Source organism: Eurosta solidaginis, chromosome 5 (assembly GCF_040869045.1).
Source record: "Eurosta solidaginis isolate ZX-2024a chromosome 5, ASM4086904v1, whole genome shotgun sequence".
In the NCBI taxonomy this organism is placed as follows: domain Eukaryota; kingdom Metazoa; phylum Arthropoda; class Insecta; order Diptera; family Tephritidae; genus Eurosta; species Eurosta solidaginis.
In genome coordinates this window covers 261,243,481-261,254,845 of record NC_090323.1, presented here as the reverse complement: position 1 = coordinate 261,254,845, position 11,365 = coordinate 261,243,481, and the positions used below count along the sequence as shown (strand labels likewise).

The 11,365-nt window shown below is 35.8% G+C and overlaps 1 protein-coding gene across 3 annotated transcripts in view; it reads right to left on the bottom strand.

Annotated features, from left to right (window-relative positions):
* Window positions 1–362: 362 nt before the first annotated feature.
* The window catches only part of ara (araucan), a 189,518-nt gene continuing 178,515 nt past the window's right edge, over window positions 363–11,365 (bottom strand). For all 3 annotated transcript variants that reach the window (XM_067786524.1, XM_067786525.1, XM_067786523.1), the window contains 4 exons: window positions 2,907–3,262; window positions 1,460–2,750; window positions 1,297–1,386; window positions 363–957 (listed from right to left, as the gene is read on the bottom strand). In XM_067786524.1, the coding sequence (XP_067642625.1) occupies window positions 1,353–1,386; window positions 1,460–2,750; window positions 2,907–3,262 (1,681 nt within the window). In that variant the 3' untranslated portion in view covers window positions 363–957; window positions 1,297–1,352. The remainder of the gene's footprint in view (window positions 958–1,296; window positions 1,387–1,459; window positions 2,751–2,906; window positions 3,263–11,365) is intronic.

The window sequence follows — 11,365 nt, the reverse complement described above, 5'->3', positions numbered from 1 at the left end:
TTTAAAGGTATTTTACGTACATTTCAGAATCTGTATTAATATCTATAGTGTTTTTGAATTTTAGTAGAGATATCAGGCTTAAATTATGAGAAATTAGCCTAAAGTGAACTATTAACTAATTTATTGTAATTTTTAACAAATTTGTTAACGAAATTTGTTTTATTTTCTTTACAGCTAAAATAATTTCAGAATATTTCCAACAACTTTGTTATACAGTTTTTCTTTTTTCGAATTCGTTTTAGTAGAAAATAATTTTAGCTTATTACTTGAAAATATAGGTTTTTTTTGAAAATTTTTTTCTACTAAAACGAATTCGAAAAAAGAAAAACTGTCTGTATGGGAATTGTTGGAAATGTTCTCAACTTATTTTAGCTGTAAAGCAAATAAAAAAATTCCTTAACAAATTTGTTAAAAATGATAATAAAGTAGTTAAAAGTTCATTTTAGGGTTATTTCTCATAATTTAAGCCTGATATCTCTACTAAAATTCCAAAACACTATAGATATTAATACAGAATCTGAAACGTACGTAAAATACCTTTAAATTAAGCCCAACACGATATTTTTCCTATAATTCTATCAGAAGCTGTGAAGATTTTTTGGCCAAACCCTACATTCAAAAGCAAAATATCTATTTTGCAAAAGTGGGGACCTCGAAATCAAACTTAGAGCTATGGTGTCTTCAGCAATTTTTCTTAGAATCATCTGTAGATTACGTTTGTGCTATACTCCTGATGGGAAAAAATTTGACCCGTTCTAATGTATATACACATCTGATCAACGTATTCATAAGCTTAACTAATTTTAGCACTTAAGACTAAATAAACATAGTGCGATAATTTTTGTTAATTTATATGGTGCTATTGTATGTATAACTTATTTTAAATTTAAATTTGTTGCAATTCAATTTTATAAATATTTGCACAAAGTCCCAGATAAACTTGAATATTGACACCAGCTGGAACGATAAAAGGAAATCAAAAGAAATTAAAAGCAAGTTAATTGGAATAGTGATTGTAGCAGTAATGTGTTAGTGATGGTACTTATAAGAGTGGTATTAACTGTCACAGTCATAGTCATAGCCTTTGGCTTAGTCATAGTCATAGTATAGCCATAGCCATATTCGCAGTCATTGTCTTTGTCACAACAGACCCATAGTCATTGCCATATGTATAAGCATAGTGATGGTGATAGTGATAGTTTTAATGATAACAATATTGATAATGAAATTGATGATATTAATAGAAATAGAAATTTTAACAAAAATAATTATAGTAAGGAAACTAAACATACACACCTCGTTAGTTGTTCCTCAATGAGATAATTGAAATTCTGCTGTTCGAAATTTGCCTTTTAGACAGCTGAAATAAGCCCGTCGGTTTTTTGACTAATGAATAGAAAAATATAATACATTCAATTAGCCATATTTTATAGAAAACAGCTCTCCCTCCTACACTCACCTCTTAAAAGATGCCTTATAGGGCGAAACATTCGGTTGAGAACGTGGTGAATCCGCAGAACTGCAGCTGCTCGAACCACTCGAACTCTCATCACGTGGTGAGTATTCATCGAGACGCGTTGAATAGCTCATTGCATAACCATGCATATTACCCGCCGTAATATAGCCCATACCGTTGACGCCCCCAGTACTGCTATTACTGCGACAGGTAGCGATCGTAGGGACTTGTGAAGCGGTAAGTAGAAGATTCGCAGCCACGCTCTGTAATTTCATATTCGGTGGAGTTTGGGGTGGAGTATCGGGTTGGGCTTCGGGAAACCCCATCCCCCGCTGAGCTGCTACGTACGGATGGTGTGGTAAGTTGGTGTTGTTGACGTTGTTGTTGCTCGGACGCATACGAGATGGCGGTGGGTGTACGGGAGCCGTGGATGCTGCCGCTGTCACTTGTTGAGCCGTAGTATTTGCTATAATACGCGTGCTGGTAAGGGTTGTATTGGTAATGCCCATATTGTTGTTGTTGTTGTTGTTGTTGTTGAGGGTGTGATTGCTGTTTTTGTTGTGCTGCTGATTGGAGTTGTTGTTGTTGCCGCTGCAGTTGCTGTTGTTGTTGTATGGGATATTGTTCGTAGTATGCAGCTGCTGCATTGTAGCCCCTAGAAAACCCCCGTAAGCTGTGGTATGCGGCGCCCGCGAGTATGCTGTGCCGCCGGTGTAATTGTTCGTCATCATATGTGCTGCTGGCGGTGGAGCTGCCATCCGTTGTTGGTGCAGCTCCTGTTGTGACAAACCCATATGGTTGGGCATGTCGTTGCCGTTCATGTGCGACTGCGTTTGCTGCATTGCATGCTGTTGCTGCTGCTGGTGTGTATGGCCCATGTATGTTGCCACCTGCATTGGTGGTGGTGTCTTGCTGGCGACTGTGTCGGCTAAACTCCAGATTTTGGGCTTGCTTGCTGGAATCGGCACGCCACAGTCCCGGCTCAGCTGGTTTTTTGAATCGTTACCATCATGTTTGCTTATATTGTTGTTGTTGATGTTGTTCATCATACCACTTGTTGGATATCCGCCAGCCGCCAAAAGTGCTTGCTGATGCTGATAGTAAGCGGGGTGTTGATGATGATATGGATGGTAACTGTGTGGATGATTTGATGCAGAACTGGAGCCATGGTAGCTACTACCAGCAGAGGGGCCTATATTCCCGCCATGATAACCCGTGCTGCGCTGATCATTTGGATTCGTCCCCATCGGCTTAGAGTCATCATCTTGGAGATCATCTTCATCCTTTTCAATTTCTAATAAATAATTTTGGAAAAGGAAAAATAGAGTTAGTTTTCAAATTGTTTCTTTTAAAGATTTTTTTTTGAAAAAGTTGATTCCGAAAATGCCTTATAGTTTCTTCCTTAATAACCTTAGTCTGCATACAATAGTTCTTATATTATAAAACTCACCTTTTCCCCTTTCATCATTCATATTGCCACCATGCAAGCCTTGTGCTGCTGCCTTTTCACTATCCAAATCATCTTTATCTTTCTCATCATCGGATAGCATTGCATCGTCGTCATCGTCTGTGCGATTCTTTGGCTCCCAAGTCATTTTATTCTCTTTCTTGAGACGTCGACGTGCATTCGCAAACCATGTAGAGACCTGAGTCAAAGTCATCTTCGTTATGATAGCCAACATGATTTTTTCACCTTTGGTGGGGTAAGGGTTCTTTTTGTGTTCATTGAGCCAGGCTTTAAGTGTAGCTGTTGACTCCCGTGTGGCATTTTTACGACGTGCAGCCAAATCATAACTGGGACCATAGCTAAAATGAGAAAAAAGAAATATCTTGAAGGGCTGGTAACAGGAAAATGAAGTCTTTAAATATTCCAAAATAACGACACTCTAAAACTGAGGAATGGATGTATCTATGAATTCGTTCTACAAAAGTATAACCCAACTACTTTGTAAAGGTATTAAGGAAAGCTTTTATCGGGGCTATGTAGGGTAAAATTTTCAGACAAATTGTAATCCCACCCACAGGGGAATCTTTAACCACTTACGGATACTGGGTGATTTCGAAAAAAATATCTGAATGTAACTCTAGCTTGGAAGCTCACCAAAAAAACCAAACTTTACGTACCGGGCGACACATTTTATTTTTGACATATTCTGTGATCTCATACACTTTTTAGACTTGGTGATGTACCTTCGATGATAATGTTGGGTTTAGACGACTTTATTACTATAAGTAATATATAGACGATTTTGGTCAGTTTTATTATCACATGGGTCTTTGGTTGTTGTTGTAACGATATAGATGAGCTCCAAAGGTTTAGGGAAGTTTTTTAATGCTGATCCGGACCTACACACCGAAACAAGCACCTTGATTCAAAAGTTCAGCTGAGGAGGGAGCCAGAAATTCTCAAAAAAGGACTGTATTTACGCTTAACAAAAATGTGATATTTCGCACAATTGGTCCACGTGGCATATGGTCAGATGTTGACGAATAAGTGAGACGGAGATATAGCCTCTGTAGTTTTTGTCGGCCAAACTTTCAAGAACAATCATAGAAGAACTTTCAACCTCTATTTTATACTTTCAAATCCTTTAGTTTGTTTACGCCTCGTAGAGGATATGTTTCCATTTTGATTCACATTGGCGTTGCGAGACATCATTAAAGGTGTTACCTTAGCCTCGCTTTCTTAGGGAAAACTGAATCCGTCATTATTTTACGTTGTTTTATAAACCAATGTGTTTGCTGGTCGGGGAAGTGTCTGTGTCGATAACGCATTGGCGGTGTTGGTCCTTTTTGCTCGGGCGCCATTTAGAAAGTTCGACGTAGTTTATTTTGAAGAAAATATGTGCTAGCAGCGTCTTTTGATTCTTTTATCAAAACTTAAGTGCCATTAACAGGATAGAAAAGAGAATGAGAGAGGGAGAGACATATATAAAGCAATTAGAATAGATTGAGGAGAAGGGTAAAGCATTAAAGTAAAAGGTAAAAGGTAAAGAGATTAAAACGTAGGGAAAGAGAAAAGATAGGGAAAGGGAAAGTTGAGAGTAAAAAAGGGTGAGTTAAGAGAAGGACTGAGTTATTTTGCAGGTGAACCAAGTTTGGGCGCAACAAAATCTTTCGCATTTGTTAGTTCTATATTGGTGAAGTGCAATAGGTTCACTGGGATTAACGTCAATTGACTTGGAGTTTTTACAACATGTCAGTGACATTAATTCCAAACCCGAAAGAGAAATAATGTCGAATTCGTAAATGGATTGGCATAAATTCTCTTTCAAAAGAGAAACAATGTCAAATGACTTAGGCTCCATAGACAAAATAGCACGTCATTTGTTTACTACATTCGAAAAAAAGAAAATAAAAAATTAAAAAAAAAATAAAATCAATGCCAGCAGCTACTAAAATCCTTTTTATTCTACTATAAAAATTTTAAATCTTGGTAAATATTTTCTTTCATTAAGGATTTATTAAATTTTCATTATTTTATTCATTTTAATAAAACTCTTCACTTCCATCAGTGACTGCTAATTAAATTCATGCCCCAACGCTTAGCTAATTAATTTTCCACGCTGCTTTACAAACGCCGAGCAAAAAAAAAGTTCGACACACGCATACACTCAACAAAATTAAGAATTTATGTCTGCAAAGTGTGAAAAAATATCCACAGGCAAAAAATAAAAGAAAAACAAAGCAAAGAACTATAAAAGGAAACCGATTTAAAATCAAGGAAAATGGTGATACGTGTAGATGGCGTAGCAACAAAATAAAGCGGCAACATATCCTTAAATCCACGTATAGGAGCAGCAACAGGAGCGAAATCTCCCACACTCATTTGTACACATAACCATAAATAGTAGTTACATGATCAAATACGTTAGTACGTAGTATGCGCACACATACCAACATAAGAGAAGCATCCTTTAGTACGCAACTCACGCACTTATCGCTTGCTCCAACATTCTGGCAACACTAAAGGGCCCATTATTCATACTTAGCATAGACTTGACTTGGCTTAAGAACTGTCACTTACAGTTCTGTTAAATGAACATTGCATGTTACTGATTACTCAAAACTTAGCAACACTTAACTTGACTTAGAAGTCTGTTAAATATTGATTTTCTATGTAATTGTAGTACTCAAAATTAACTTTGTTCAAAAACCACCACTTTTTGTAGCAAATATTTCACAATAAAATGACAGCTGATTATGATGCCAGATTGTAAGCGCTAAGTGGACTATAATAGTGGCTAAGTTGCCAAGTTTACGCCAAGTCAAGTCAAGTCTATGCTAAGTATTAGTAATAGGCCCTTAACGCCGCCAGAAAAGCAAAGTGAGGTACGAAAAAACAGATTAAAAAAACTTAAGTAACTCATACTCGTACATGGTGTTGCCATGTCTGCATCTCTGCATCAGCCATTTGCGCTTCCCTTTTCATGCACCGTTTGCCGCAGCACTGTTGCATGCTGCATTCTGCCACTTTGCCACATATTCCTCTACTTTCCGCAATGGATTATCGACATATTTGACACAGAGTAGCGGAGATTTTCTGCATATTTTGTATGCGTGCGGCACCTTGTGCTGTGTTGTGGCATGTGCGGCATGCAACATGCCATAGTGCCCACGTATTCTAACGTAATTTTTTTTTGCAGTTTTTTTTGTAATTTTTTTGCTTTCTTTCTGTGTGCTTTCACTGCCTTAGCATGCATATTTTTATATTTTCTTATTTCTTTATTTTAGCTTTTTTTGTGGGATTTTTATGGTGCCGCAAGAATCAACAGCTTGTGCGGTGAATTTAACAATCACTCGTAAGTACTCCAAACGCAATCCATGTTGGTGCTCTATGCCCCACGGTGGTTACATACGACTGTCCACTGGTCGGCACTTGCTGCCGCAAGCCACTTACATTGCTGGTTGCAGCAATTTTATTTTTTTCCTTTTTAATTTTTCTTTAGTATGGGGTGTAAGCGCATTTTTTCAGTAGTAGCAAAAAAGGTTTGATTTTATGTTTGCTCTTGGCATCGGTTTAAGCCGCTTGGCAAACCCTGTTGAGGCTCGTTTTGTGAGTGGCACTCAACATCACTTTTAGCTGTTTGAACAGTTGTTTTTCATATTATGCGAATCCTAGTTTTATTGTTGTACTAAATTCGACATCACTCCATTTACTGCTATGTAGTTTTGCTGTTTGCACTTCCTTTTAGTTCCAATCACTTTTTTTGCAAGGACATAGAGTAAAATTGGTCCATTGGCTGTTTTATGCCATTTATTATTTCTCTTGTTTATTTTATTGGGTTCGTTTTCTAGCTAGTACTGCAAATTTTTGCTTTTCTTTCGTTTAAGTTCAAAAATGCTTGAAAATTTGTCGGCCAGTATTTTACGCTTATCAGCAGTCTTTAACACGATGGTGAAATCCTATATTAATTAATTCAGACCGCTAACAAATGAACTTAAATACAGGAAAAGGATATATAACAAAATTTCCCGCGCGATGAGTTTAATGGCTCTCAAGAGTTCACAACAAACTCACATCTGTTTGACTACCAACATCCAAAGAAACAATTTCGCGGGCCTTAGAATCACGTCCCGTCTGCCAATTGCTCTCAACATAATTTCTATAGCTATATGTAAATATATTTGCATACTTGGATTTGTGTAAACGTTGTTGTTGTTTTTGTAGCGATAGGGATAACCCCCGAAGGTTTTAGGGAGTGTTATCGTTGTCGATGGCCCTTTGCCGGATATATATCCGGTCAGTTTGGGAACGATTTAATATGACCGCATTGAATCTTATCAACCCATTGAACCCTGTAAAAGTTCTTCCTGTTTTGCTGCAACACTTAAGGGAATTTAAAATGAAAGCAAAAAAAAAAACAAAAAACAAAAATCACCAAGATCTGACCTCAATATGATATTGATAGATACAGTTTACTTAAACAAACGATATTGTGATCACATGCAAAGTTGATTCCGCCAGTGAACCTGTTCCCTACATATTGCTTTCTTTATATCGATACTGAAAAAGCTATACCACATAAAAAATCGAATAAGATCCCTCATCGTCTTGACATCGTAAAATTCTTCACTCAGGATGGTAATAGGGTGTTTGGTTAGAGAAATTTAAAACCATTATTGTAAATACACTGGACAACCCGAGATATGTTAGCTATATTGAGAACGACGAGCTGAAAGCATGTATTCACTTTATGCTCAGCCTTTAAGAGAACAAGGCATAATAATCCCGTTCGGAACATATTCGACTCTCTGGAGAAATACAAGCTAGATGTGCGCTTTATCGTTGTCTTATAATGATTCGCTAAATAACGGGAAGCCAGTGTAGGTATTAGTTAGTTAGAGTATCTGGTAGCACAACGGATACTGGTCCGTAAAGTATCGAAGTGACCTGTTTCTTAGCTGGGCAGCTGCCACCCAACCCCAACCAAACTATTAATATTCCTTTACTATGCATAGCTGGCTTTAAAATTAGTTACATAAATTTATATACATTTTATTGATATTTAAAATGATTTTAACTTGATATATTACATTATATACATATTGTAGACGTGCATTGGATATACATATGGTATCATTTAAAATACTGATTTTATAATAGGCCCACTTAGGGCGCATTATAAATACTTCATACCCTCAAAAAAAAAAAAAAAACAGTTCATCTACCTTTAAAACATTGACAAAACGGTACACTGCTAATTTTTATACATCCCACTTACCAAATCAATGAGCGTTAAGAAATGTTTCTGAAAAAATGGACTTATGCCAGGTTTATTGCTTAAACTTAAGTTTCGGTTTCTTTGAAGATAGGTTCCACGTCGAGCGCCTAGTAATTATTTCATTCATTTCAGATTTAAAAAAAATTTTTTTTTAGCCATCAATAATAGTTTTATTTTGCAATTTGAGTAGATTTAGCGTTGCGTACCCTTTTGTTGAAATTGACAATATACAATAATAATTTTATTTTAATAAAAGCTGCAAAGGAACTTAAAAAAGCCACCATAATCAATGGTTGCTCTTTTCAAATCTCTCAACATTTTTGTTTTTTATACCTTTATATTAAGTCGCTTTCATGTTTGTCCCATCATTTCCATACGAATTTTTAACCCACGGAAAAGTCTTTTTCGGTAACTTCCCGTTGAGCTAGACACTTGATACTTAGAACATAGTTGAGATCTGAGAGACATTACAATGCAAGTGAAAAAAAATCCGTGCGCCACCCACGGATCGGGATATACAGAAAATAAATTTTAAAATGGAAATTTTGCGATCGAATTTTAACTAACTTCTCGGTGATCCAGAGACTTGAAACTTCGCACAGAGTTTGCGAGCGGATGGCACTACAATTCGTGGAAAACAAAATGCCGCCAGGTGGCAGACGAATCGAGATAAACGAAAATCCCTGAAAATCCCTGAAAAAACGCAGGGAATCTTGCAAACGATTTTTGAGTAACTTCCCGGTGAGCTGGAGATATGAAACTTGAGCCGTAAGTCAGAACCCGGTGACAATACAATATTTTATCAAAAAAAATTCCGCTAGGTGGCGCAGCGATCGAGATATTAGGAAAATTTATTTTAATTTGGGAATCTTTCAATACATTTTTAACTAACTTCCCGGTTACCTAGAGACTTGTAACTTAGCACATAGTTCGAGATTCGGTGACAATACAATTTAAAGAAAACAAAGTTCCGCTAGGTGGCGTGCTAATTGAGATAACTACAAATTCTTGAAAAACGAGGGGAATCTTGCGATCGATTTTTGAGTAACTTGCCGGTGAGCTAGAGACTTGAGGCTTGGGCCGTGGATCCGAACCTGGTGACAATGCAACATTTTATCAAAAAAAATCCGCTGGGTGGCGCATGGTTCGAGATATTAGGAAAATTAATTTTAATTTGGGAATCTTGAAGTCGATTTTTAACTAACTTCCTGGATATCTAGAGACTTGAAACCTGAAATATAGTTTAAAACTCGGTGAAAGTGCAATTTTCGATCACACAATTTGATCTACGTAACGCACAAGTCGAACTATTTAGAAGATTAGGCCACACCTTCATGGGTGTTGCTACTACGAAAAAATTTAAAAATAAAAAAATGATAAAAAAGTTTTAAGCACTACCTTTATATAAATGGACCAAAAAATAGAAGGCAATTTTTCCTTTAATACAGACATAGTCTTGTTGAATTTTGACTAAAAAAACTTTAACAATAGCTCTTGTAAAAGAATTTTGGGATTTAAAATTATAAAGGTAGAGTGCGTGTTTAAACTTTAAATACTCAATTAGTTAATCCCAAATACATGGCTTGCCTTAAATTGAAAGATTGCGCTCCGCCTTTATAGTTTTAAATCTCAAAATTCTTAGAAGAGCTATTGTTAAAGTTTTTTAGTCAAAATTCAACAAGACTATGTCTGTATTAAAGGAAAAATTGTTTTCTATTTTTTGGTACATTTATATAAAGGTAGTCCTTAAAACTTTTTTTATCATCTTTTTATTGTACGTAAAATTTCAGGTCCCTTGTATATAAATGGGTTAAAAGCACGCCCAACGTAGGGCGCCAAGTAAATTTTTTGTGTAAATTTTAAAAGTATCTTCTCTCGATCAATCACCATTTTACCCTACCTTAAGACTGCATACTCTCTTATCAAAAATAGTAAAATGGTAAGCGAAAACAAATTATATAGTGAAGCCCAACAAGCCCCACTATAAAATAATTAATTTATATACATATTTACAATTTTAAACGTTTTAGGATCTACCATTGTGAAATAATAGCACCGCTGCACCACATTAACTTAATACTCTAAATACGGTATTACACAGATAAAATTGGTTATTAGAAAATGCAACAATACTAAAAATGTGTTCAGCTAATTTACTAAATTAATATACAAATGTACCGTTGACGCGCCTCAACGCCAGAGGCCTTTACCGACATTTGTCTGCATTACCACGACTTTACCGCCTACTGGCATAAAAGTACACACACACACACAAACTAATGTTAACCACCATTGTGTTTAGTCGTATTGAACCTCCATTAGAGGTAATTTTGAAACATGAATTTTGCATTCACCGCCATGGCCACAACAAAACACACGCTTTAAGCATGTAAAATTGGCCGAAATTGTGTGGTTCCATTATTGGTTGCGTGTGAGGTTGAATGCCGTGCATTTATATAAATTCAACTATGCACATATATGTAGAAGAAAAAAACATGTGTATGTATTTGTTAGGCGCATTTGTTGCCTTCTAATTATGGCAACTAGAAAATCATAGGTTTGTAACGCATTTAGTTACACGAGGCTGAAATGAACAAAAACTTAAAAAAAGTACTAAAAATAGCAAAAGTAAATAGCAACAACAATTTGTGTTTGTATATTTGCAAAAAAGCGTAGTTTGCCACGAGCGCCAACAAACGACACATTGACTACAACTAAAAAACAAAATACAAATATCGAACAAAACTTGTAACTTGTAATCTTGTAAACAAATCAAATTCTTGTTCACACAAAAGCGCCAACAAAAACAATAATTGCAAGGAAAATAAAAATTATTTGCAAAAAAATCGCAATTGCTTGAAAAAAAGCCAGTACATACTAAAGCAAAGCTGTTTTTAAAAAACAACAACTACAAATCAAAACTAATACAGACAACATAAGTTGTAATTAAAACAACTATAACATGGCGGGGAGGATAACTACAAACGAATTTACATATGTAAGTAAATAGGTACATAGGTATTCTAATGGGGTTTCTAAATACATATGTAAGTATATATGTACCGATATTCGTGCGTCTAAGTACATAGCTATGGCAGCACGCAGCTCAGTTAGTCCAAACGCTCTAATTATTTATTGAAATTTATTTTATAACTTTTTTTTACTCATTTTTAAATGTTTTACT